We start from the raw sequence: 27,636 nt of genomic DNA, 5'->3' as shown, positions 1-27,636 counted from the left end.
AATATAATCACAAGCAGTTTGTCTCAGCTGTATCTGAATGACGTTTGGATACAAGATACAAATCTGAACAGAAAGCGTATTTAATTTAAACAAACTTAATCTAGCGGTCGGTTTATTTATTGCAGCAGCGAGTGAAGTGAAGCTGAGGAAACCCAGCAGAGAAACTCGCGTCCGGGTTTGATCCGAGGCCCACGGGGCGACGTGTGTGGCAGACATATTGCTCAGATTTCAACGGATGATTTCATCGGCCTTTGTAACCTTAGCCCCCAACTACATGCATAGAAAGACTGTGTGTTGTAAGAGCTCACTTTGGCTTTTGGATGGCTTCAGAGCTCCATGATAGACTTTGATTTAGATCAATTCAGTCTAGATAAGTGTTCTGTGCGGAATCTGATTTGCTTTTTAAAGGCTTCACGTCACTGCTGGAGTCCTGCTGCTACAAAATACCTTTATGCACAATATGAAGTGCATATTATCATGTACTTGAGCATGAACATTCATGGCATAAACGCCTGAATACATAAATTATTAAATGTCATTAAGTAATGTGACCTTCGCTCATATCTTTCTCCTTATCTTTCTCCTTTCCCTATGAGATTATTGCGCCAGCAGGGAGAAAGATTATTCAAAGAGTGTTAGTAAACAAATGACTAAACTGTTTGTGTTTGTGTGTGTGTGTGTGTGTGTGTGTGTGTGTGTGTGTGTGTGTGTGTGTGTGTGTGTGTGTGTGTGTGTGTGCGAGAGAGAGAGACAGAGCTGATGTCAGGACGGCCTCTGGCCTGCTGAACTCTCTGCGGGTGTATTTCTCTAGTGCAGAGCTCTGACTCAGCCTCTGATTAAGGGACGGGTGCAACATGGGGGCAAAAGGTCAAATACATTCACACATTTCTTTGACCGCCCCCCCACCAGGGCAATCAGCCCACTGAGAACAAAGAGCGGATACAATGAACCGCGTCGATCGGGGGGGGCATTCATTAACTGTAATGATGGTATTGTTGTCCAAGTTTCATCCTCTTTCTCCAGGCCTTGAACACAGCCTGCACACACACACACACACACACACACACACACACACACACACACACACACACACACAGCCGAGTTAACAGACTCTCATGAGAGATGCAGAGGAAAAGAGGGATCTTGCAGGATTTCAAATGTTGTTGTTGCAAGACAGACAGAGAGAGAGTGTGTAAGAGGTGTGTGTGGGAGACCACTGTGCCTGAGCCAAAGCTGGGTTCATGCTTCACACAATAGCAGGAGTGTGGGTGAGGGGAACGTGCTTTACTCTAAAGGGAGTAGTGATGCCTTTAGGGGTGAGAGCTAGATTTCCTCTCCAGAGCCCTCTTTGTAATGGAATGCATCTACCTCTCTTTGTCTCTGCAGGCGTCCCCATGTGGACTGAAGTGCGCTGCAGACGAGTGAAGAGCAGATCCGTGTGTGTTTCCTAAGTACATTGTTATTAATATGAAGGACAGTTTTCTACAATCTAGAGCGCATGCCATAACATTTCAGTCTCAGCTCTTACATGGTTTAAATCCATCTACACTTGTAATCCTGTGAGAAATACCCAGAACCCCAAAACAGTGAAATCATGAGTGCAGAGGTTGAGGAGGGGGAATTATTGAAGAGGTCTCACTTTACCTTAAACCATGTGTTCTGTGTACTTTTCATACTCCTCTGCCCTCTCTCTCCCCCCTCTTTGGGTAATCACTAAACCCGTTATGTTTTCCTGTCTTAAGTTCCCAAATGTTTATTTCCCTTCTTGACAATAAGCTCTCCACTTCCCTTTCCTCTGGATAGAGATAGATCATAACATCTGATTGGTCCAATAAGGGAGGCTGTTGAAGAAGAAGAATATTGCTCTCCTGCTCCATCTTGGTGCTGCAGGTGCTGCTTCGTGGCTTCTTTTAGTATAGCACTTGGCGTCGACCGTGGCCGCTGGCCACTGAATGGCAAAGACGTGCTTCCTGGCGGCTAATGAGGTGCTGAACCCAGCCTCTTGTTTGTATCAGGAGCACCTGGGCCGACCAGAGCCAGACCAGGCCAGACAAAGGAGTCAGTCTAGCTTTTCCAAAAGATCTGCCCATTCAAAACATCCAGAACCCAGGGACACAAACTCCCACACTTCATAAAATGAAGGCAAGACAGAATGCGAGCCGAGACTGCCCATTCTCTCTGCACAAGGAAACTATTGTTTGTCTTTACACTCCCTCTCTGAAAGGCTTAACGATTGTATACTCCAAAGAAACAAGGCCAACGGAAAGCAGCTTGGCAAAGATGTTTGTCTCCTGGAAATGTAACAATAACAAAAGTAGCAACTGTCTGGTGATTTCCATTTCTGTCTCGTCCACAACTCTTAACGTATTGTATTCTTATTGTCGGCTCTCTCTGGCGTTCTAATATTGAGAGGTTCACCTGGAGGATAGAAACCCACAGACTCAAACGAGTTGATTTCTGGTATCATCCTCAGTGAAACGTCCTCATACAACCCACAGCACAGGAAGATGGATCAGTTGACTATTACTGCCCTCCACATGGCACCTGTGGCCCCCCAAAAAAATCAACCGATCTGTTTATTTCCTACAATTTCAGCACATGGCATCGACAGTGTGGTTAAGGTTAAGCAACTAAAACGCTTGGTTAAAGAAAGAGAGAGATCGTGGTTACGGTGCAAGTAAAACAACAAGCATTCATTTCATGTCTGTGGAGCGCCCTCTCTCTCTCTCTCTCTCTCTCCCATTTCTCAACTATCATCTGTCAAATAAAGGAGCAGACACACCCGATGACTATGGTGACCATGAGGGAAATACTACTTCCTGCATTGGCATATAATTGCAGAATCTTCCAATATTATTGACATTTCTATTGTATTTGCTTCGCGTTTCACCCACGTTTGTCTGTCTGTCAGCTCTGAAAATAGTGGAAAATGCCCATTATAATTTCCCAGAACCAGAAATAACGTCTTCAAATGTCTGGTTTTGTCCGACCCACAGTCCAAAACCCAAAGATTTTCAATGACATAAAATAGAGAAAAGCGGCAAAGCCCCGCATTTGAGAAGCTGAAACCAGAGAAACGAAGGTGTTTTTGGTTAAAGAAGGATTTGAATAATCGACTAATGTCAGCAGTGTGTTGCAAAAACCATTTGAACTGATTTGAATTAGGAATTGTGATATCCACCATTTGATCGCCGGTATGATGGTTAATGGACTGCACTTATACCGCACTTTTCAACCTCAATGGACAAAGCGCTTTACAACTTGCAATTGCCATAGCGCCACTATGAATGCAAGTAGAAACCTCCAAATCTGAAGATTATGCTTTCAAGGTCAATAAATCGCTATAAATTCAGATCCGAGCCACAGAGGTGACATTTTTCTGTGTCTACATCTTCTTTTACAGATGCAAGGAACCAGCTTGCAGCTCAAGAGGCCGTCAGGAAACCATCCACGCTACGCCGCCCGCCTGCAGGCACAGGAGAGTCACTCTCCAGTAAGAACATGTTACTACTTTGACTATACTACAAAATAGCAAAAGCTATGCTACATGTTAAAGTGTCTGATTCCTGGTGGTAAAGAAAACCTTTTTGTTTTTTAGATTGTCTCAACTGCAGTCGAATCACAGCTTTGACCGACAGGCTGAGCTCACTGGAGGCGAAGGTTTGGACATACTCAACCAGCCACAGTATCTGAATCACTGAGATATGATACGTTGATTAAGCATATTGCCCACACTTGTTTTATGTGTTCCTGAACCAGGTCCAGTTATACACTGCCCCGGCATCCATATCACATCGCAACCTTCAGGGTAAAGGAGCAACTGCACCAGAGGCCTCATTACTGATGGGGGCTGTGCCCGCTCAGGGAGCTCCTGGTGAGCAGGGACCTGCAGGTAGGTTTATCATGCTGTGATGCATGAAGATGTTTTAAGTTAACAATGAAAATACAGCATATTTCTGTCTAGTGGAGTCTAGGGTTTCGTGTTTTGATAATTGAGTCAGAAATCACTCTCAGCTTTTCTCAGCGAGCAGCAACTCTTTGTTCTGCCCTCTACCTGCTCACCTCTGCTCAGATCCTATTTCCTCCACCGCACTCATTTCCTTTAACTTCAGAGCACGGAAATCTCTCTCTCCTCTCCTGGAGTCGAGCGCAGCACTGTGAGAGTTCACTGACGTTCACTAACTTTAAAAAGTGATTTTAAAATGTGTTTTAACCAGAAGTTATACCAAGTTGTAGCCACTATGTGAAGGCAATTTATGTGATTATAGAACATTTCAAATTACTCCGATCGCAGAATTCTTTAATCCCCGTGGAAATGTGTGCCGTCCACGACCCTCATTCACTACCGTCTATAGAACAGTTTTAGACCTAGCACCTACATTACCCACAATGCATCTTGACCACCGACAATACCGTCGGTTGTGAAATGCTAGTAGTGGCTAATTTAGCTCGAGCTGTGAGCCTTAACTAGAGATGCGGATCTGGCTACAGAGGTCTGGTAAACTCTACTTTACTCTTCTACCTCCACACCTTCAGATTTCTCGACTCAAGTGACATCACTTGAGGTAATTTTGTCAGACATCCCCCAGCTCCCTCTGGAGACAGAAAGGACTTTGTACAGGTTTTTTTTCCACATTTTTGCTCTATAACTTAGACAGAATTTAGAGAGTTTCACCCCATCCCTCATTTGGATTTTACACAACCTCTTCTCCAGGTGTTCTTTCACAGAGCTACACCTCTCATCTCTGTTTTCATTACAGGTCCTCAGGGTTCAAATGGGAGAGATGGGCTTCCTGGCAGAGAAGGTAACTTCGTTGCTTTCAGCCCATGTAAAACCATTTAAGATGAAAACAAGTTAAGGCTTCGTGATTACTCATGACTGTTTCCTCCTCTTAGGGAAGCTAGGGTCTCGAGGGCTGCCAGGTCCCAGTGGGCCTCGGGGGGAGGCTGGGACAAGGGGCCCATACGGAGCCCCTGGATCAAAGGGATCTTCAGGACCTGCAGGTAAGAGAGGACTGAAAGTAGAATTCACGGTTGTGAGGTGAGAGAAACAAATGAAGCTTGCCTTAGACGATGTTGACCACAGTTTGTTAACAAGCATGTTGTAGTGATTTGTGCGTGTCATCGAGAGAGACAGAGGGTGTTGCAGGGCAGTTGTATACTTGCCTGTCCACTTAATCTATTGTCTATAGAACAAGACATTTTGAGGGGCTCACTGTTGACAAAAGACCCGTGGAAACAACAGAGGAAAAATCAGGAATATCCCCAACAAAAGACCGATCCGTGTTGTCCTGCTTCAGATTGTTTGTCTTTCTCTTAAACCACTCAATCAAACCCACAGACCCTCTAGCGGTAAATGTTAGAGCGACTCAGCGGCCTGCTGGCAATTTGCTGGAATTTGGTCATTTTGTTGGTTGGCTTTCTAAAGAAAGTGCTGTTTCAGTGGGCAGTAAAATCCTTTGTTCTCAGACTACATATAAACTCCACCCAACATGTGCTGCTGCTCACCAACCAGAGTCACACATCTGCTCTATGTACTCACAGCTCACTGGTTATGTAGAAATAATAGTTGACCTGTTGGGGAACAAGTAAATCCTAAGGCAGCTGTGACATGAATGATGACTAAGTAAATGGCAGTATAGGTTTGTCACAACGTCTACTCTCGCTATAGGCTGTTGTTTCTCTGCTCTGGATCATGAAGGGAGTGCCTCTCTCCTCTCAGGCTAAAGTACGACCCCTGCTCTGTGCCTGCTGCTTGGTAAAGATGAGATTTAGAGCAAAAGTTAAACTACAAACCCACTTTCCAAGAAGCGCCATGTGACTTCAATCTGAAATGAACATGATCTATACATACACAAATCCCAGGTCCTTATGATTTCCATATGCCTGTGGTGTTATTCTTTTTTCTATCTCCATTACTTCATAAGTGCCCAAAGCCAGAGCTGTGTCTTAAGTTGCATCCAAAGCTCTGTTTTCCTTATTGTGCTGATTTCTTTTTCATTTTAAAGAGAAAGATAAACACAGAACTGGAATGTGTCCAATGTCATGGAAAATGTAGACAAATATGATTTTGAGCCAGAGGTCATTGGAAAGATGGGAGAAAAGTGAACTTGTGTTGTTAGGAGAAGTGATGTTACACGTTATGATGTATCCTGAGAAGTTACAGTAAAGTTGTTTTACAAACTTTGACTTATATATTGCTGTACCATCCCCCGGCTGCTCTAGGGAACCATTATTCTGCAGGAACAATTTAAATTGTATCCCCCAATGTCTCACATAGACTCTAAGTGGCCACTTTGATTGGCCATTTGAACAACTATCCTGCAGATTGTAGCTTACAGTCTCCCTGGTGCAGCCAAAACACAGCCGGTAATGCTGCAGTGTTTACCAGGACTAAGTGAAAACGGCCCACAGAAGTGTCAAATCAGAGCTGTAATAACATTACCTTGGAAAGCAGTAATTAGTGGGCTGTCATTGTCAGTTGCATCAGTACATAAACAGAGAGGTGATGAGTCTGGGTCCGTCGGGGGGCAGGAGGTGGTGTTTAGGGTGCCGCATTACTTCAGGCGAGTCCAAACAATGAGGTCAGATGTATTTGTGGTGGTGCTTTTTTCCACCTTCAAAAAATGTCTGGGGGAGGAGGAGGGACACTTCTGGACCAGCCCATGCGGACCAGCTACAGGCTTTTACACACACACACACACATATGTCCAAAAGCTAGTAGTGTGTATGCAGGGAGCATTTCATTTTCTATGAACCAGTGCCAGCAACACTTTGCAGAGTTTGATGGTGTTTATTTGAGTTTCCCCATGTCCCTAAATCAGTTCCCAGCAGCGGACCATTAAAGACCCTCCTCCTCTTTTTAATTACAGAGGAACAAAGTCAGGCAGTTCATACACCTCTCCTCTGTCCAGCTGCTCAGTTTACTTCACATGTGCACATACATATGTACTTAATGTATAGTGGCACGCACACACACACACACACACACATATCCAGCCAGCCACTATTATGTTGTATCATTCAGCACTTTATCTAATCTATTTCCTCTCTGGTCTTTGTCATAGTTTATCCTCCTATCATCACATCACCCACAGTCATTTATCATTACCAGTGTGCCGTTGTGCTGTGCCTCTCCAGAGGAGATTTATATGATCATATTTTGCTATGACATACCTCTAAAATACAGTATGTCTGTCACCACAGTGATGTTTCTGTTATTTCTCCTCTCAGGCCCCCGTGGTCCACCAGGACACCTAGGAGAGAGGGGTCTACCAGGCCTGCCTGGCCCTCCGGGGCCTCCAGCTCCGGCCAGTGCCCACATCCCAGAACCAGACCACAGTAAGACCCTGGACAACTAACAGACTTCATACAGTCACCATGACACAAATTCCACACCAAAACATTATTGTAGCATGTATTTGTTAACAACATGAGTCTTAAAAGAGTACTTTACCAATTTAGCATTGCCTTCGATGGACAGTTTTTAAAAAATGGATGCAGCCGAACCAAAGATTTTGACTTTTTTCCCCCATACATTCTTCTTCTGGTCAAAACTTGGTGCCTACATTACCAACAAGGCAACTCGACCACCAACAATTCGGTCGGAGATTTGGGTGCGTTAAGCTAGTAGCGGCTAATGGTACACTAACTGCTTTCTGCCTCCACACACACGCCTTTTATTTTCAAACTTGTAGTCTTCAGGCTCAACTGACACTGACTCATTGGACATCACAAATGGCTTCATGCTACTTTAGTCATATACAGTAGTACTCCCCAAGACCTGTAAACATACTTTAATATGTAAAACCATCTCTTTTATTGCTGTATATTTAATTTCAATGTAACAAAATCAGTTTGCCATGAACCAGCATGAGCGCATGTACACAAATCAAATCAAAGCCTTTGTTCTCCGGCTGCATGGTGATGTTTGGTTTTACAGACTGCAAACTGTTGATATTCATGTGTCTTTAGCAGGCTCACAGACGTGTTCTCTCCTGCTGCATAAAAGCTTCCAGAAGTTTTAGGACGACTGATAAACAAAGGCAACAAAGAGAATGAGAAACAGACAGGATGGTGGTAATCCTCTCACAGCTCCTCGCTCCTTATTGTCCACCAGCCAAGTAGAGAATCAAAGAGTATTAAATGAAGGCAGAGGCAGTCTGAGATAGACTCAGACTTCACATGCTGTGATGAGAACCTGTCCATCACTGATGTCACTCAACAACTTCCAGATGTAGGCAACTCAGTCAGCTGAAGGGAAGTGTGAGAGACAGATGGGGGCCCACTCCGGCTCTTTCAAGGTCAAGGCATCTGCGTTTTTTTATGTGGATTCAGCGGTAAAACAAAGAATGCAGCGCACATATTTGTAAGCTCTGGGTTCCTGCATGGAGAAAGCTGTGGGTACGTCGAGGTTGGCATGATGATTTCCGAGACTGCGAGCCATTTCTTTCACATCAAAGTAACAGTAGGGGCCGTGTTGAGCTTCCTTTGGAAAACACTGGCTTATTTGGCTTTTACGTCTGCATCAGGAGGTTGGAATTCCCTTCTGCTGAACAGGAGAGGGCTCCTATCCAGCAGCCAGAACGTAGTAGTGAGGAGGAGCATTGTTGTTTAAACATCGCTCACACGTTATTTATGTCACGCTAAGCCACAGATGCCAGTGCGTTCTTTAAAGTAAATGAAGAGAGAGTAGAAATAGACAGAGAGAGCGGCCCTGTTTTGGATGTCACCTCTCGTCGAGATCTGTTAGCGATGTGCAACGTTCTGGCAGCTGGAGGATGTTTCTGGCTGTCAGCTCTCCTCCTCCTCCTCCTCCTCCTCCTCCTCCTCCTCTCTGTGTCTCCTGTCTCATGCTGTGATTGGATCTGTGTTTCCATATAAAATGACCCAATGACCGCACACTTCCTCTATCGCTCACATGTTCACCACCCTCTTCCTCTTGTAGACTCAGTTAGATGAAGACGTCCAGTCAGTGCTGTTACACAGTGGATATGGAAAGTTTTTTTTAATGAATGGGAAGCACAGATCTACTACTGACAGGGCTTTCAAACACATTTTAGTGTAGTTTACCAACCTGTTGAAGTCATTAGGTGAAGTTTTGGTATTTGTTGAAAGATACTGCCCTCTGGAGGTTACTCTAATGTAATGACGATCGTCTTCATTTCCCTGAGTCGGGCTTCTCAGGCAGCATCAACTCAGTTGGATTGCTTTGTGGACAGCGTTTACTGCAGACTTCCCTGGTGCTAGTGACAGCAGGACTCAGGGCCCTTTCAGACCGAACCCAACAACGGCACTACTGCGCTTTGAAACTAATTATTTGCAAAGGCCGGTGCCGCGCCACAACGGCTTTTTGCAGCGTTGAGAAAAGCGTGGGCGCAGCAAGCTGTGAGCTCAAACCACACAGCAACAAAAAAACAAAAGTAAAACATCACACACTGGAAAGGCTTGGATCAATATTCTTCACAAATGCAACTGTGGGAACAAGACATTTCGCCACAGGCTTCTTCAGATTCACTTTCTCTCAGGCTACATATAAATCATGCCTCATTCACTAAAACCACGGACTTCAACCTAAAGATCACCATCTATCAATCTATTCAACCATTTGATTGGTGAATCTTGTTGGAGGTACAGCATCACATGAATTACTGCATACCCACAACACAAAGAGAGTACCATTACATGTTCATGTCATGGCAGTGTATTTTGATCATTGAATACAATTATTGAAACCCATGAACAGAGCCAGGTTTGAGTCCCAATGATTCCCTTAAAGGCAAAATAAAAAGAACATAATTGATGAAATAATACATGTAATGAAAAAAATAAGTAGCTGCCATTAAATACACACAATCTGTTTCAACTCCAGGTCGTGGAAAAGACTTCTTCAGCAACACTTTCCATGACTCACCAGGGTTGCCTGTTCCAGGACCTGAGGGTCCCACCGGGCCTGTCGGTGAGTGTTTATCACTTTCTATGTTGTGTTTATATCTGTACTGCACAGAGTATGTTTGGGGAAACTCTGTCCCTACACTGAAAGATGCAAATATCTCAAATGCTTTTACATACAAAAACACGGCCTCTAGCTTCAGTTTCTGTGAGTTTATATGTTTATGGTTAACCAGGTGACCAAACACAAAACATCCCTCAAAGTTGAGTCCACACACTGAAAGTTGCTTTTTTAAACTTAATTAGGTCACAAACACCTACACGTGCTGTACATAACACAACAACACAATGTGCAAAACACAATTAAAACCCAGCACCACCTCCACCATGAGGGTGCTAACATGAGTCTTTCTATCTGTTACGCAGGTCCATCAGGTCCCAGAGGCCCATCAGGACCTCCAGGTCCATCAGGACAGAATGTAAGCTCACTCACAGCATTGTGGTGCACTTACTGAGCTTAGCACTGTCAGATTTGTTGCAGTACAAATTCATCGTTGTCATTTTGAATTTCCTTTCCCGTCTCAATACAGGGGAAGTCTGGAGCCCCTGGAACGCAGGGCCCTGTGGGTCCAAAGGGAGAACGCGGGGAGAGAGTGAGTACACCCACAACTTGATGATATTCAGTAGGTTATCCTCATTTATTCTACATCCTTAAACAACATGCCTTTGGTTTTGCAGGGTCCTTTAGGTTACCAAGGAGAGAGGGGCTTCAGAGGCGAGTCGGTAAGCGTCCTCCACCATGCTGCCTTGATGATTATGGCCTAAAGTAAACGAGCGTACGGGGGGGGAAACATCAACACATGTCATAGCTGGTTATATTACTGTAAACTACGCTAACCAGCAGCTCTACAAATCACACTGACCTGCGGCCCAACACAGTCTCGGAGAGAAGGAGCTCATTCTGTCGAAGTAAACTGCTGCACCGATTTCGTTTATGTTTTAAAGTCATATTTTATATTCTGTTGTGAATATTTCTTTGCAGGGAACACCGGGTACCAAGGGAGAGCCAGGAGAGAAGGGCTTGCCGGTAAGAAAGTAGTTGGTGGTAGTTCACATGGTGACACGGGGCCTGGACAGGAGAGTTTTGCTTTAAGTTAAAAGATTTAACAAAAGGTTTTAAGATTCCTTTGTTGAGCATTCAATATTTCCTCTGTGTCCGTCTAACCCTTATTTTTCTTTTACCTCTTTCTCATTTTACAAGAGCAATCTAAATGTAAGATATCTTTAATTCATGTCATCACGTGTTCACTTTGCAATGCAATGATTCTATTCTGTGACCTGAAGCTCAAGTCTAACCATGACCCACATCTCAGGTTATGGTTATGATCTTTTTACAGTCACCATGTTTATGGCTGTGATTGGCCACAAAGTGGTGCTCATCTCTTTTTCTCTCAAGTCCATACTTTCCTCCCTGTCGATGGTCAGAACGTGTCTGTTTTACATTGTTTCTGTTTGAGTAGATGTGATTTTAGCTGTTGCTCTGTCTGATTTTGTGTGTGGAATCTTCTGTTGTTAATGTGTTTTTGTTTGTGTTGGTCCTCGGGGTGTGCTCTGGACTGCTGTCCCCTGTCACGACACTGTCCTCTTGACCCTAAAGCTGTCTGACTCCCTCTGCAAGCTACTGTCCCCATGGCTACCTTTCACAGTCACCTTTTCAGCATCTGACTTTGGCATATACATAAAAAAAAATACAAGAAACAATATCAATCTTGTAACCACACCGCGCACCAGCTCTGACTGAGTGAATTAATGTAGAATATAGTAAAAAAAAAAAATCCCTCTAGAAGCAAATTTTGGATCATTTTCATTTTAATTCAACTGTATTTGTTTGATTTTTACGGACTTCAAAATGTTTCAATGAACCACAAAGCAAATGTGTGAAATGTATATGCCAAATCACTCCATATATGTGTCGGTGATGGGTCCTGTTGGGTTTAGAGGTGTTGTGCACTGATGTGAGTGGAGTGGATACAGCTACCCTATTTCACCCCACAATGCAACCTTGCATGATTTCGCCTCCAAGTACCGCATCAACTTTCTTTCCTGGATGTGAAAATCAACTACAGAATGCATCTAATGAGTGAAATAACACAGGGCGGTTAAAAAAGAAATAAGGCAAAGTATCTCTAAATTCAACATTTTATTTGGGGATTCATTCTCTGATAACAGAAAGTCTACAGAGAGTCTATGCTCTCATGTTCAAAAGCATGCTTTCATGTTCAAAATGACAATGTTAAATTGCTGATGTTAAGCAAATATGTTTATCATGTCTGACAGCTTAGTTCAGCATCTGCTGCACTACACACAAAGTACAGCTGTGGTTGATGGGGATATCATTAGTTTTGACCTGATGGTGGTGCCAAATCAGAAAGTCAGAGTATGTCAATGCTGTTCATCCTGAGGCCGCCGTGAATGTCTTGTCAACATTTTAGCCTGAAGCAAAGTGATGCATCGAACCAATTAACTCAGCCAGCATTAAAATAACATGTAATCAGTTATCGTAGGACTTTGCCTTTTTTCTCCAAACATACAGCGCGTCGGTGGTTTGTCTGACTAATGAAAGCATTTCACTCACCTGTGCACCAAAAGCTTCGGCTATTCTCTGCATGCCTTGATGCTTTCAGCTGTCTCTGCCTGCTTTACTTCTCTTGTTCAACTCCTTTTTGCTATTTCTCAAGGTACAGCTCATGAAGCCATGGCCTCATCCTTTCTCAAATGACAAAATAAATTAGATTTCAGTGTAAATCTATACTGGCTTCATTTTGTCAGGCGACATCGGATAACTTTTGTGACCACAGCGTTAAGAATGAAAGCTGTGGTGCTGAAAAATAATCGTCTGGCTTAAGTGCTACTCAACAAAAAAAAGAATGCAGATGGCATGATCAAATCTAAATCCTGGGATAATGTAATCCAGCTGTGTTATGTCACCAACATGAGGCTGGTCTGTAACGTGCATGCCGATGTTGCCCAGCCCAGCATGGCAGAGACTGACCTCATATAGCAGCATGGCCAGAGAATGAGGGAGATACAGAGAAATACGGGGAACAGATATACGTCTGAGAGTGCTGGGCAGATATGTGGACTGTTTTAACCTTCTAACTGCTGAATTGTATTGAGAGACAAAATGACTTGCATCTTGGCGAGCAGTTCTTTTGCTTGTGCTCTTTACCTTGACGGCTGTATCTATCTTCACAGGGGGACGGCATACATCAGATCAGAGAGGCGCTGAAGATCTTAGCCGAGAGGGTTTTAATCCTTGAGACTATGATCGGTATTCATGGTGAGTAGGAGGCCTGAGGCAGGGTCAGCTTTAGGCAGGGGTCAAAGGTGGTGGGGGCAAAAAAAACTGCCACTGTACCTCACTGCTGGGACAGGGAGTGGGAACAGTCGCGAGCAGCCCCAGGACTCAGGCTGGTGTTTCCACCCCCTCACACAGTCCCCCCTGTCACTGCTCTCTGTTAGGACATTAGCTTGCAGATGTTCCACGACTTGCAGGCAGACCTTGAGCTTCTGGCTCGCAGGGTGACGCTGCTGGAGGCTATCATCTGGCCAGGTAACGCTGAGACATCCTCACCCACAGCTCTGCCAGCCCTCACTGACCTTTTTGACAAGATCTAGAAGGTCTTGATCGAGTGTTAGAGGCATGAAATGTACCTGAACTGCTGAATGTTGATCTAGTCACTGAAAAGCAGATGTATTCTTGTGTGTGAATTGTTTTGGTTGTAGCACAGATGTTTTAAAGGCCCTGAAAACCCATTTACACACATCACGTGAGTTATTTCACGAGAAATTTGCTGTTGTGAATTTGTCTTTGCTCTTCTCGCTGGTTGATGTCACACACTTCCGAGCACCAATAAGGATTTTACAACATTTGAATCAAAATCAAATGAAGGTTTACTTATTTAGTCGCTGATGTCGCACCAGCACCGTCATGTGATCTAACCGCACCCACACAGTCCTGCTGAAGCCGATTAGCTGAGTGTTAAGCTCCTAATAAACTCAACTCGTGAAATATATAATACCTAAGATTGTTTTTAATGTTTATTGTTGTTATTTAGTCATGAATTTTATTAAGAAAAACTAATATTTGAAGTCAAGTTTTCAGGGGCTTTAATCGTTTGTATAATAACCGTGCTTCCTAGGTTAATGTGTATCGATGGATGTAAACACTAGCCAGTAGTGCTGCAATGATAAGTAAATTGAAAAATTTGTCGCAATTTTGATAATCACTGAATTGTTAAGTCGTTTATCTAGAGAAAATACCCCAAAAATTGCTGATTTTGGCTTCTGAAGTGTGAGGATTTGCTGCTTCGTGTCCTTGGAGTTTAATATATTTTGGTGTTTCACTGTTGCTGGTTGTCAACATTTTATAGATGAAACAACTAATCTATAAGAAAACATAAATAGACAAATTGATAACAGTCGTTGCAGCCCTAATAGCCAGACGCACCTCCTTTACAGAACAATCAAGCAAAGAAGGATTTAATAAATCCCTTGAACACTAGCTAGTTAATTAGTCATTTTGATATAAAAACTGGGCAACTGGTGTCCAATAAGAGCCCACTCATGACACCTCCAGGTTAACAGCTACGTCAGAGTAGACTTGGATTAGGACTACAGAGTGCACATGTCCTCACACGCTGATGGACAGGGAGGCCCCGTTCCAACTGCTGTCTTTCTTCAACAGAGCCTGATCTAGGGTCTGGGGACGGACCGTTTGACACAGCCTCCCCTAGTTTCTACAGAGATAAGCGAGCAGGTGCGCTTCCATATCGACTTGCTTCTCCTCTGTCCACCAACACCAAGGTTCGAGGGAAGTAGCCCCCTCCCGCTCACCCTGAGGATCACAGGCTGGGTTGACTCCCCCTCCTCTAGGTCTCATCGACCGTCATCAGATTTAGACCGTATCTGATACCCTCTCTGGGCTTTACCGTCAGATTTAGGATGGGGGACACCTCAGGGAAACTCCACTGATACTCCAAAATGCCCTCCTCCATCGGGACCCTGAGAACTAGTTTGACCCCCACCCATCACCATAACCAAACACTTATCTTCACATAACACACCCAACAGCTTTGTGCGTCTCGTTTCTTTGGCTACAGAAGTCGGGCCTCAGAGTGAAGATGTTTAATGTTTGAAAAAAGGAAAATCTGAATCTTCTGTGGTGCTCCTCGAGCTACAAACAGTTCCGGATAATAAGGGTCATTTACAGTAATCGATGAAAGGAGAAATCAGATGTGAGAAAACAGACTGGATTTGCATTTTTATTGCTTTCACAATGTAACTGCAATCTGAAGAGATTCCACTATTTAAGCATATTGAGCATGTACAGTTTGCAGGACACAAGTACACAAACAAACCTCTTCTTCTAGTATTCATTTAGTTATAATCATATTGTTTAACTCAATGTTATGTAGTGCACTAAAAGATGAAGGCATCTCTACTCTAGCTAAGATATGTGTTGCTAACAGTGATTTGTAGTTTTCTGGTGTGCGTGTCCCCCCCCCCCTTAAAGTACACACTGATAAAGTGATTTAATATACAATAGTATATTTACATTTAGTGTGTGCACTAAAAGCACACACATTTGAGTTTGGTGACATAACAGATTATTATGTCATATATTATGTTATATCATCATTTTAAACATCTTTGGAATTGGCTGTCCATTTTAAGATCTTTGACGCAGAGGAAATAGCAAAACTGTTAATGGAACTTGAACATATTTTTACCACTGTTGACGGCTTAAACTGTCCTGATGAAAAGACTTGATTGTTTTTGTCATCTTATATCAAACTTATTGTGAAACTATTTAAAATGATCATTGTATCTTATTTCGTATGCTGTTGTGTAACCATTTTATATTTCATTCAACATGTTTTTTCTTGCAAATGTGTTATTGTGTTGAGATAATCCTGTCTAGATGATTGATGTAATAAAATAATGCGCATTGTTTTGTTTTTCTACATGTCACCTCTCTTTATTTGTGTTAACAACACAACAGCATTCATTAAACATTATTACAGAATAAATAAACGGCATCCTTTAGCTCAAACGTACATTTTATGTGCAGATACAGAAAGTGTCTCCGAAGCGGTTACGTTTGCTTCTGCACCTGATTTGAATCACAGTTGTGGTGAAAGAACAACTCAGTCTTTCAGCCCCCCCCCCCCCCTAAATTCTGATAATTAATTTAGCTCTAAAAGTAGCCCACAGGGAAAATCTAATATTAAAGCTCAGCAAAACCCAAGCATAACGTGAGTCCAGTTCACTGCACAAGAGCAAACACTGTCAGTCCACAGGAGTGCGATGTGGTCTAGGTGCTGTGCGGCAGCAGAGGGCTCCTCCCTTTAGATACCATCACAGCCTGTTCTCCGACGCTGTCATCAATGAGCAAAGAAATGGCGCCATCTAGCTGTTTTGAGGCCGCTAACGCCACTACAGCTTTCTCTGTGGGGAAGCCCATCTTCTCCAGCTGCTGGAGTCTGAGAGGAAGCAATGGTCTTTTAGTGAATAATTACTTGAAATCACATAAATAAAACTGTACTTGGGAATAATGTGAGGAGAAGCAACATGCTATGTATGAAGATATTACATTATTACTAACCGGAGAGAGGAAACTGATGATTTGGGCACCTCCACTTTTGAATCAGGGTTGTCAGGAGCATCCTGTAACGAGGCTAGTATTCCTGCTCTGAGCATCTGTTCCTCCAGTACCTCGGCCTCAGACAGCGCAGCAGACTCTGTCATTATCCAGGCAGGCACTGGGTCCACCCATGGGTGGTGGTTCGATTGATCCCTCATGGGTGGAGCAGCTGCCTGATCTGCAGGCATCATCTGAGAAAGAGATCTAGATCTGTGGCAACAGATTAAGTTAAAAAGATGTAAATCTGCCTCTGCACACAGGTGGTGAGTGTGAATATTCAGTGAGACTTTTGACGTAGACAAGATGAATCAGACCTCTGTGATGTAGTGCAGATGGGCAATCTCAACCTGGCTGAAGAGCGAACATACGCCCAATCAGGAATGAAGTCCAAGACCCTGGTCTCCTCCAGCTCCTGTAACATCCCAATGAAGGACTGGTGATCTGAGAGGTACATTAAGTGTTGTAAATAAAGACATGATGCTTCAGCATAGATTTGGTGGGGGAAGGAACGGCACATTTCGACTCAAACTCTCAGCAATAAATCTAACACCTATACTATGAGTCATAGATGATTACATTTTAATGACAAGGCCTGAAATAAAACACACAAAGGGTTTCCATGAATAAAAAGTATTAGGAAAGCTATGGTTAAACACAGTAAAAAACATCTTTTAAAATCTGCATTAAAATATGTTACCAAACTGGTGTTCTTCATCACTTTGGCTGGGCATTACATGATGTCAATTTCTATCTAATAACAAGAATGAAAAAGCCTAAAAGTTCAACAAAACTAACAGTAAAGGGAGACAGATGTCAATAAAGTGCCGTCTGTGCACATTCAATCCTCAGTAGAGGTCTAGTCAAGCTTTAACAACTATAATATGTTTGTTGGGAGAATATATTTTAGTAGAATTAAATGACTGTGTGAAAAGGAAAGGATACAGTTGTGTCCGATGAATATTGTGCAGAAGTGAAGCAGGGCAGGTGTCCCGGGCAGCAGCAGCAGACCAATCAGCAGAAGAAGCCAGGGGAGAAACCAGACCGGCAGACACCTCAGCAGCCTCCTCTGTGCCATCTGACGACAATGCGCTGCAAACAGAGCCAGCTGGATGGCAGAGTAACCACAGATACGACTCGCCTCACCACCACCGACAAACATGACCAGGGTGTAAAGAAGAGGCAATAAGGTCGTTGTGAGGATGGAGAGGGAGAGAAAGGCGACTGTTCCCCAGCGGCGCTCCTCACACGGTCCAACCAACAGCAGGAAGGCAACACTGACCAGCAGAGAGGGCAGCTCATCATGACTGAAGGCATACAGGAACACATCTGAGGGGGGAGTTAAGAGAGAAAACTGCGTTACATGCTGTGATTTGAACACTGAAATATAATTGTTATGATAAGCACACAGTTACCTCTGAGCCTGGGGAAGTCTCCACCTGGACCGACGGTGAGACTTGCCTGGATGCCCCCAGCATACATCACAAGCATGAGTATCGTCAATAAAGATGTTCCCAGACAGAATCCAGGGCGATCTGATCCAAACCAAAACCATACTGACAATACACGAGGAAGCATTATTTAGGATAAGCTGTAGTTGCTACACTCACTTGTACTTCAGTGGCATAATTCTGGTAAACAAGCTCCAACTGTAGCTACTGGCTGTAAAATCCTCCATAATTTAACTTGTCAAAACATCTCGACCACTGTATGTAGGTTACAACAAACCTGTGAAGTTAACATAACTATGTTCTCAATACGTGAGTAATAAATGTCCTTAAATAAGAAAATAAAATGTTGAGGGCTAAGCGAACGTCTACTTCCGCACTCCGTCACGTGTTCTTCTTCTTCTTTGTTTTTACTGACAGGTACCCGGAAAACTAGAGTTGGGCGCGTTGCTGCCACCTATTGGACACACTGCCACAAGTTTGCATAGAAAACAGCCAAATTCACACTGCAAAGGCTTGTCTTGTAAATCACACAAGTGGTGAAACGATAATAAATTGCCAACAGTTTTGATAATCGATTCAGCTTGTATGTCCTTTATCAAAAAATATCTGGATCCAGCTTCTTAAAAGTGTCCCTACTGTTTGATTCAAAATAAGAGGGAGACTATTTTCACTTTAGAGCTCAAGCTGGTTTTTTTTTCAAATTAAACAAACTGAGAAGTTTATTGGTGAAATAACTTTATAATCTTTTAAATGATTTTATAAACATTCTCACCTTGTCAACACCGAAATGCTTTTCTACCTTAATATATTACCATAGTAGTATAGTATATTATAGGCTAGTAAGTTGTTTTTTTATTTTTGAAATGAATCAAACTATGTTTTAATATTGTAGGCTGTGAAAGTGATTATTCAAGGTATCGGTCGCTGTTCACGCGATAGCTCGTATTTATCGCGAGATTTGTGTTTCCTGCAAAGAGAGTTACATTTCTCCAGCAGCCAGACTCGTCCAGTCGTCTTCTAAAGGCACATTAAAATGGCGTCGGCTCCGGGTGAGTAGAGAATTGTGAAATGTTATGCGTATTTTGATGAATATCTGTTATTTAACTTATGCAACTAAGGGGTTTGGTTTATTGTAAAATAGATTTTGTTATATTAAAGTATAATTCATTTTTTCGGCTTGTATAGCTTCAAATATCGTTTAGCGTTAGCTCGCGCTAACGTTAGCCACAAGGCCTAGTAGTCATGTTAGCTTATCGAGGCGCTGAGGTATTTTCAACCGGATGGGTTTAACATTACTGAAGTAGATAATGGACGCCAGATTACCAAATGTATCGAAATATTTTGAATGCGCGTGCCGATAATTCCTATATGTACGTTTTGAAGCGCCGCCCTGTTCGATGAATGTCTTAACCTACATCGGCGTCGTTGAATGGCGTCCTAACAACGGTCCGGTGTCGCGTGCTGCTAGCATTAGCATCGCTGGTCGCGCGCAAATACCGTTTTGTTCGAACACTCGTTAGCTAACAAACGTGTTACTTTTCTTTAGCAGATTACAGCACCTACAGTCAGACCACTGCTCAGCAAGGGTAAGCACCTTCAGGAACCCTTTCAAGTCATTGAATGCAATGCTTGTATGTATATATATATATATATATATATATATATGTGTGTGTGTGTGTGTGTGTGTGTGTGTGTGTGTGTGTGTGTGTATGCATGTATGACTACTAATCAGTGGTACTGTCGTCCTAAAAATTCCATTTCTGTTTTCCAGGTATGCAGCTTATGCTGCCCAGCCCTCACAAAGCTATGGACAATCTGCACAGGTGAGATTTAACATGGTTGGAAAAGCAACTGACTGTAGCTCACCCTGACTTTTGTTATTGTGATAGTTGTAATTTTAACTTCATGGATTATTTTAAAGACTGAATTTGTTGATTAAATATATGAATACAAACTACAGCACACACCTGGCTTGCAACAGTTAATGAGGGTAAAATGGGAAGAGGAAGCAGTATGTGTATAATGATCAATGTTGGTCTTATTGAAGCATGAACTAATTAGACTTAAGTCGTATTGTTAATGTTTATTCTACCTAGCAGCTGAAGCATGTCCTATTTTATTTTTTTTCAGCAGAGCTATGGTCAACAGAGTTATGGATCATATGCCCAACCTGCTGCTGCTGACAGCAGTTACACTCAGACAACACCTGCCGCTGGAGGCTACACTCAGCAGCAGCAACAACAGTATGGATCCTCATACGCCCAGCCTGCAGCAGGTCGGTTCTTTAAACAGGACATGTGACAAATGTTATGTGGTTCTGCTTAGAATTAGATGCAATGGGCAGGAACAAAACAAAATGTTGCCAAAAGCAAATACGGGACAAAATGACATCTGTTTTAAACATGCATTAGTGCATGCAATACTACAAATCTGGTGTGCAATGGTAAATGCATACGGACATTGAATTCTGAAGATTTGAATTGACCACCATGGTTGTCTGTAGCTTAGAGTGTTTGTTTGAAAGACTACCCTTAATGTCTAATTGATCCTAATGTTATTTCAGAAATTCCCTCAAATTTTAACTTTATATTTATCACACACTAAGACACAAAAGATACATTTTTTTTTTTTTTTTTTTTTTTTTCCCACAGCTGGCTATCCTGCTGCCCAGTCTGCCACTAATACCTACTCCCAGTCAACCCAGAGCTATGGAGCCAGTGGTTATGACAGTACTCCTGCTGCTGCTGCACCAGCTGCCTCCCAGTCTTACGGCTCTCAGCCAGGCTATACTGCCCAGTCTGCCTACCCTGGTTATGGCCAGCAGGCGGCTCCCACTGCACCACAGAGGTATGTACCCCTCAGCTTGAAACCAAATGCATGAATTCCTCAAGGACATGCTCATCGTTTAACTCAATGCCCTGTCTTTGTTTGCTTCGATCAGTTACAATGCTAGCAGCCAGCCCGCCAGTTACAGCCAAAGTAGCTACTCCCAGCCAGCAGCATATGGCCAGCAACAATCTGGCTACCAGGCCCAGCAGGCTAGCTACGGCCAGCAGGGGTACCAGCAGCCGACCCAGCAGCAGACACAGGCTCCCCCTGCTTACCCTCCTCAGACTTCTAGTTCCTATAGTCAGCCTGCAGCCAACCAGTACAGTCAGCAAGGTGGACCTCCCAGTTACAACCAGTCCAACCATTACAGTAAGCCTGCTCAACCTTGCCCAACAGCTGCTTCTGATCTTCATTGATACAGTTCATCTTAATGTCTGTAAAACATATGTTGATCTATTTGTGCTCCTCTTGTGTAGATAATTACAGACAGGATGGCCAGAGTGGAGGTTCTGGTTACTCTGGCTCCGAGTCTTCAAGGTACTCGGGGTCAGGGGAAAGCCGGGGCCCTAGCAGGGACGGCTTTGATCGCGGTGGAATGATACACCGTGGCCGTGGAGGCATGGGCCGTGGCATGGGGTAAGTGTCTTTCCTTAGCACTCAACCTCACATGTATTTTAACTCTGCAGGTCCTGTGGCCACTAGGGGCAGGGCTGAGACGAGGGTCATCGGAAACAGTTGGAATAACCCAAAGTAGCATTCCAATAATTTATGCTACCTTTTTTCTCTTATACTATGCGGTGCTCGTGATTTATCAGCAGTTAATGCTGATAAATGATGGGTTTCCCCTTAAAAGCCTAAGGGCCTAGATGGAAGATGTAGTCTATGCCAACATTGGCATTAATTATAGCTATTCTCACCCAGTTTCTCTCAGCCCTGCCTCTAATTTTGCCAAAGGTAAGAAAGGTTTGCCCCTTTTTTTTCTTTTTCTTTTTTATATAAATCAAAGTTGATCAGAGACCTGTGCAGAAACATTTAGGTTGAACAGCTTAAATCCTAGGACATAATTTGATTATGAATCATATCAAAAACTTTTGGGATAACAGACATTACTTCATGATTGGTCAGGTAATGTTATAGAATCTTATTGCAACTATATCTTACATACACATCAGAATTATCATGTGTTTCCTTGAGGAAAGTTCAAACACTCACGATCAGCAGCACCCTTTAAACTACTTTCCCACTTTGGTGCATAATCTGCATTAGAGTGACACACTTACAAATACTAAAATGCAATTAGCGGTTGGATACATCATGCAGATTTCTTTCCCCCAATTGTTGTGATTCCAGCATCACAACACTTAACTAAACTGTGTCGTGTCCTGCAACACCGTACAACATAACCTTTAGAAATAGACGCGGGTCTCATGCAGTAAATTCTGCTGCATTTCAAAAACTCCTTTTTGAGTGCTATATTTGGGTCCATATATTTCCTCTTACGGTTTTTCGCCCCTTTTTACTTGCGGATACATTCAATGGTGTCATGGTTGGGTTTTACGAGGCTATCACTGGCAACAAGTGTTTGTCCTCAGTTGACTGGCCCGGTGAAGTAAAAGAAAAATTGCACCGCACAAATAGCAGAGTCAAATATGCTAATGGTACTGCAAGGCATAAAAACAAAAAACAATGAACGACTTTTACTCAAGTTGCTGAGTCAATTTTCTGCTTGTAGCACACATTGGTCATAAAAGACGACCAGAATTATCACTTGATACCAAGCTCTCGAATCTTTTAAAAACATTTTTTGTTGTCAATGTCTCAATATCCATCCAAGGGAAAAGGGAATTGGTAAACTGTAGACTTGCAGTATGGTCAAAATGTTGAGAGCAAATAATATAAAAATCACGCTTAATTTTCTAACACAGCCACTGCTGTTATTTTCCAGACATGTACTGGCAGCGGTTTGTGGTGTCACACTGTGACATAGTTGGAGAAAAAAAAAACGTCTAGTGATATTATAAGGCATGAAGAAACGCAGTATATTAGATTATAACCATCTTGTAGGCGTGCTCTAGTGATTGTCTTAGTGCAGGTGCGTTCAGTCAATGGGTTTTGGTCTAGTGGGATCCAGACTAGTCTCAGCCGTACTACAAGAACCGGCATTCAGGTTCTACTTCTAATGTATTGAGGTGTGTATCCCTCCTGGTAGTGGAGTTAGAACTCAATTGAGCCGGTCCGTGACACATTTACTCTGGTACCCTCATCAACTTTGCTCTCGGTGCAGATTTGACATTTGAGCAGTTTGTCCCATGCACATATGTTTCTATACTCTGCAGCCAAACATGGTTTGACCCCAAATCAGTCAGCTGCCCTGAGCATGACTTTAAAGGGTTATTACCAAGAGAGAGGCCGGGGGTGTGGAGGTGAACACAGGTTGCACATTGTTTTGGCTGTAAAACTAAAATCTGAAAAACTTTTTTGAACTATTTTTGAATTGCCAATATAGATCTTTGACACGACAGGTTTTCAATTTTAGGATTTGGTTTTTGGGAAAGAACCCTTTTTTCAACTCTTGAACATTCAGTTTTTGGTCTGGAGGGTACGTTTCTTTAAAGAACTTGGTATGTACTTTTCTGGTACACCAGTCGAAACATCTTTTTAAATAAGAGTTCTGCATGACTTCTTTCTTCTGGATTTGGTGCAGCTAACACACACACACATACACACACAGTTTTTAGGCATATATTGTTCTATGATACAGCACTCTAATCAAACAACTGCGCAGCGCTGCCAAAGTAGAGGTAAATAAGAAAGCATTAATAAATAGGAATACAACCCTAAATACATGAATAAATTCAGACTTGTCATAGATCTTTTCATAGTTAAATTGTAATTTTAGCTTTGCACAGATGTATTTGTGTGTTCTGGGGGGAGTGGGCACATCATGTCATTTTGAAATGTTTGAAATTGTTTTTGTGGTTTGGAATACAAATGTTTGAATACATTCTTTTGATCACTTTTTAACATGCTTTGTCACATTTATACCGTGCAGGTAACAGTGAGAGCCATTTAAACCCATCTATTCTCTAAAAAGTATCTGTACTCAGTGCAGAGCCGCCAGCTTAAGCAGCAGGAGGGAGCTAAAACAAAGATTCGGGGTCTGCCTTTTTTCTACAACTGAGGATGGTGGTTTTTATAAGCATGATGGGTATTTTAATTAACATGAAAATCTGTGTATTTGATTTAACGTAACCCTGGTAAACACTGTAAAGAATATATTTTTGGTGTTTTGAACAATTGTATAATTGTATTTTTCTTTTTATTATTATTACCTGGTGAATGTAATCACCTCTTCGTCTTGTCAAATTTCAGATGCATTGTTTATCTTTTACATTTTTACATGTATCCGCGGCAGCTGTAACCTTTTGTAAGAACAAATTTTATTTTGGTGCCGGCTTGTTTCTAGGAACAACTGTGCCATCGATGCATCTGAAATATTTCTACCTGTGTACAGTTGTTTGGGTTTTGTCACATTTTCAAAGGCTGTGAAAAAATGTTAATCATTAGTGTAATATTGCACAAATGTATCCGCTACTCAAAACTGTCACTGAAGTTGTACTCGGCTAGCTAAGGAATGGCACATAGTTAATACTTTTATCCCCTCAAGTCGATTGTGTTTTTATAATTTTGGGGATTTTCTTAGCTGCTGTTGGGCTAGTTAGAATGTTTTGATTACTCCCTCAATCAAGCCACTTTGCTCGAGCCATGGAAGTGGCTGTAAAAGGGAAGTCGCCTTCATATCTCCATTTATTCCCCATAGCAGCGCTGGAGACAGAGGTGGCTTCAGTAAGCCTGGTGGTAAGTTAACGAGTATTACACTGGTTAGTCCTTTCAAAGCCTTAAACTTTTTGAGCAAATATGCTTCGAGTATTGATGTGTCTTACATTGTGGTATGCAAAATTTATCTACATGAACATATCTGAAAATATTGGATTTTTTTTTTTTTTTTTTCGCTGCCTGAGACCATATTCTCTGGGGTACTTGGTATAATTCAGTCACTGCTTATGGTTTGACGATGAGTTTTTGACAGGTTAAAGACAAATTTCCACTCAAATGTGTGTTACTGCTTTTTAACAAATCTCACGAGCCGAATTCCAGGTTTTTTTTTGAGGATTTCTTACTGGTCTTTGAGGCTTTTCAAATGACACACAGTTATTTGCCAAAGGGTCTGAGGTGTTCTATTTTCAATTCAATATATCACTTGTGGGAATTGTGGTGTACCATAAGGTGCCATTTTCAACTTCCCCAATATGGCCGGCAGCATCTATAGAAGGGAGTGTCTGGGTTATCTTTTGTAGTACTCTTCAGGTGTTGTACACTGAACTTAAGTTTCACACACTGACTTTTCGCAATCTGTTTCTTTCCCCCCTCAAATGATGGACTACAGGACCAATGAACAGCGATGAGCGTGAACCCGGTGAGTAGTCATGTTATTAGACCCCCCCATTACTCTCCCATATACAGAATACTTCTTGTTGACGTGGTATTGGGGAAGATTGTTTTGCTGCGCATTTACATTTTTGTGTATTTGTTGCAGGACGGCCTGAAGAGCAGGATGACTCTGAAAACAGCACAATCTACATCACGGGACTGACTGAGAAGGCTACCCTGGAGGAAATGGCTGAGTTCTTTAAACATGTTGGCCCCATCAGGGTAAGCATAGCTCTTCACTTAACAGATTGCCGTAAGCGGAACTAATGTGGGAACTAACTGTACTTTTCTTTGTGTGTCAAGATTAACCGCAGACTTGGCCAGCCTGCCATCAACATTTACACAGACAAGGACTCAGGAAAGCCCAAGGGAGACGCCACCCTTTCCTACGAGGAGCCAATCTGTGCCAAAGCAGCTGTGGAGCATTTTGATGGTACATTTTACTGGCTGTGAACAGAATACCTAATGCATACATCTAAACTGGTAACACTCCTTCAAAGTAATATAACTTGTGAATTGTTTTATTTTCTTGAATTGTAGGAAAGGAGTTCCAAAGCCGAAGGCTTAAGGTGTCGATGGCACGTCGCAAGCCCATGATGGGTGGAATGAGGGGTGGCATGCCCATGAGAGATGGCATGATGGGTCGTGGAGGTAAATGTCAGCGGTATTTGTTAGTGTTAGACTTGCGCTTGCGTCACATGAAAAACTTGCAGAAACTGCAGCATATCAAAGCTGGAGACAACAGAAAAGTATATCAAAGCGAGGGGAATATGCTCATGATTAAAACTTTTTTTTTTTGTCATTTTCTTATCAGGTATGATGAACCGTGGAGGAGACCGCGGCGGGTTCGTCCCGCGTGGTGGTCCTCGTGGTATGGGCAGAGGTGGACCCACAGGAGGCAACATGCAGCAGAGAGCTGGGGACTGGGAGTGTCCTAACCCGTATGTATTACTTCATAGTGCAGTGTCTGCTTTCGTATCAAAGATTGGTTTATCATTTATTTAATGGTCTGTGTCCACAGGGGTTGCGGCAACCAGAACTTTGCCTGGAGGATGGAGTGTAACCAGTGCAAAGCCCCCAAACCAGAAGGGTTGGGCGGTGGCCCTCCTTTCCCCCCCGGCGGTGACAGAGGCAGAGGTGGAATGGGGATGCGTGGAGGCAGAGGGATGGACCGTGGTGGGCCGGCAGGAGCCGGAGGCCCAGGTGGTCCTGGAGGTTTCCGTGGAGGTTGGGGAGGCGACCGCGGTGGATTCAGAGGACGGGGGGGAATGGATAGGGGAGGTTTCCGTGGAGCCGGGCGTGGAGGACCACCCATGGACCGAATGGGTGGCAGAGGGGGAAGAGGAATGGGCCCACCAGGTGGAAAGATGGATATGAGGTAGGATTAAGACTCGCCATCATGTGTTCTTTTTTTTTTTTTCTTCTTTTTTTTTTCCAGTGAGGAATTCAAGGATCTTGATGTAAGCCATTGGAAAAAGCAGATGAATGCAAATCTGTGACCTGAATTTATTGTCAACCTGACACTGCAAATATGTTCACTTACTACTGTTCTGTTCTGTTTTTTTTTTTGTTTTTGTTTTTTTAGGGACCATCGCCAGGAGCGCAGAGAGCGGCCCTATTGAAGAGCTTGACTGTTCCTCTTGTGGAATTTGATTTTTAAAGATCATTTTTAATTTATGATTCCATATTTCAATGCTTATAGAGCTGCTTATAAACATCCTGTGCAGTTTCATTCAACTCCTGTTTCCATTTTTTATTTTAGTTTACCCATGTTTATGCCGCATCTTGTATTGTGCATGTTTATTTTGTTGCTTTTTTTAAATGTGCTGATTAGATTTGACAGTGTTGTATAATGCTTTTTTCCATTCGTTAACATAACTGCTTCATCTTTCCCATAACTGGCTATTGTATGATGACACATTTGGGAAATAAAATTTTACTGATTTGATGTTTTTGAGTTGTGGCCTTTATTTCAACTTTAGAAAGTCGCGTCATGCAGGGGAATCATTAATGCAGTCGCTTGTAAACTAGGTGGTGTAGAGGAGTTAGTTTCATAAGTCACATATTTATGTTTTTACGATCTGTAGAGATTATGACAGCAGTCATGTACGACACGTACACGTGACCCGGTCAGGACTCAATCCACCACAGATGATTTAGATTTGGTTATCGTATAAACCATATTCCCCTCAGATCTGTGATAATTTTTAGAAGAATCAAACCTCATCACTCACAAGAGACCTAAATGTAGACGCATTTAAGGATGCCTGA

At 42.7% G+C, this 27,636-nt stretch overlaps 3 protein-coding genes across 8 annotated transcripts in view; 2 read left to right on the top strand and 1 right to left on the bottom strand.

Moving 5' to 3' along the window:
- The window catches only part of emid1 (EMI domain containing 1), a 48,899-nt gene extending 34,127 nt beyond the window's left edge, over nt 1-14,772 (top strand). The window contains exons 4-17 of the mRNA XM_076099649.1: nt 3,404-3,493; nt 3,599-3,660; nt 3,760-3,892; nt 4,761-4,805; nt 4,897-5,004; nt 7,234-7,341; nt 9,872-9,958; nt 10,318-10,370; nt 10,482-10,544; nt 10,630-10,674; nt 10,934-10,978; nt 11,153-11,164; nt 13,147-13,231; nt 14,639-14,772. Coding sequence (XP_075955764.1) covers nt 3,404-3,493; nt 3,599-3,660; nt 3,760-3,892; nt 4,761-4,805; nt 4,897-5,004; nt 7,234-7,341; nt 9,872-9,958; nt 10,318-10,370; nt 10,482-10,544; nt 10,630-10,674; nt 10,934-10,978; nt 11,153-11,164; nt 13,147-13,231; nt 14,639-14,772 — 1,070 coding nt within the window. The remainder of the gene's footprint in view (nt 1-3,403; nt 3,494-3,598; nt 3,661-3,759; nt 3,893-4,760; nt 4,806-4,896; nt 5,005-7,233; nt 7,342-9,871; nt 9,959-10,317; nt 10,371-10,481; nt 10,545-10,629; nt 10,675-10,933; nt 10,979-11,152; nt 11,165-13,146; nt 13,232-14,638) is intronic.
- Nucleotides 14,773-15,901: 1,129 nt separating this feature from the next.
- On the bottom strand, nt 15,902-18,433 carry rhbdd3 (rhomboid domain containing 3). Its single transcript, XM_076099447.1, has 5 exons — nt 18,010-18,433; nt 17,540-17,923; nt 16,912-17,038; nt 16,559-16,807; nt 15,902-16,436 (listed from the first exon to the last, which is right to left on the bottom strand). Exons 1-5 carry the CDS (start codon nt 18,170-18,172, stop codon nt 16,268-16,270), a joined length of 1,092 nt encoding a protein of 363 aa, XP_075955562.1. The 5' UTR covers nt 18,173-18,433; the 3' UTR covers nt 15,902-16,267.
- A 594-nt stretch (nt 18,434-19,027) lies between these two features.
- Nucleotides 19,028-27,313, top strand: ewsr1b (EWS RNA-binding protein 1b). Of its 6 annotated transcripts, none has more exons than XR_012956086.1 (15): nt 19,028-19,094; nt 19,592-19,631; nt 19,817-19,868; nt 20,176-20,320; nt 20,697-20,892; nt 20,987-21,243; nt 21,351-21,510; nt 24,695-24,732; nt 25,322-25,351; nt 25,472-25,587; nt 25,669-25,798; nt 25,906-26,016; nt 26,180-26,306; nt 26,387-26,825; nt 26,951-27,313. XR_012956086.1 is itself a non-coding variant. In XM_076098921.1 (15 exons), the coding sequence occupies exons 1-15, from the start codon at nt 19,079-19,081 to the stop codon at nt 26,985-26,987; spliced, it is 1,809 nt and encodes a 602-aa protein (XP_075955036.1). In that variant the 5' UTR covers nt 19,029-19,078; the 3' UTR covers nt 26,988-27,313. The 6 variants fall into 6 exon arrangements, 5 of the variants coding, with proteins under 5 accessions (XP_075955036.1, XP_075955035.1, XP_075955038.1 ...); XM_076098921.1 differs by having other exon boundaries at nt 19,029-19,094; nt 24,698-24,732; nt 26,387-26,743; XM_076098920.1 differs by having other exon boundaries at nt 19,029-19,094; nt 26,387-26,743.
- The last annotated feature ends 323 nt before the right edge of the window (nt 27,314-27,636 follow it).

Source organism: Anarhichas minor, unplaced genomic scaffold (genome assembly GCF_050575085.1).
Source record: "Anarhichas minor isolate MPS153535 unplaced genomic scaffold, ASM5057508v1 ptg000025l, whole genome shotgun sequence".
NCBI classification, from domain to species: domain Eukaryota; kingdom Metazoa; phylum Chordata; class Actinopteri; order Perciformes; family Anarhichadidae; genus Anarhichas; species Anarhichas minor.
The sequence above is the reverse complement of the archived record's forward strand: the minus strand, read 5'-3'. Positions and strand labels throughout refer to the sequence as shown.

Coding starts and splice junctions, on each gene's coding strand:
- rhbdd3 (XM_076099447.1), bottom strand. CDS start 18,172: ATGCTTCCTCGTGTATTGTCAGTATGGTTTTGGTTTGGATCAGATCGC. Junction 17,039..17,539: donor AATATTCATCGGACACAACT/GTATCCTTTCCT, acceptor TGTACCTCTCAG/ATCACCAGTCCTTCATTGGG. Junction 16,808..16,911: donor ATCTGCACTACATCACAGAG/GTCTGATTCATC, acceptor CTGTTGCCACAG/ATCTAGATCTCTTTCTCAGA.
- ewsr1b (XM_076098920.1), top strand. Junction 21,244..21,350: donor CAACCAGTCCAACCATTACA/GTAAGCCTGCTC, acceptor CCTCTTGTGTAG/ATAATTACAGACAGGATGGC. Junction 21,511..24,694: donor GGCATGGGCCGTGGCATGGG/GTAAGTGTCTTT, acceptor TATTCCCCATAG/CAGCGCTGGAGACAGAGGTG.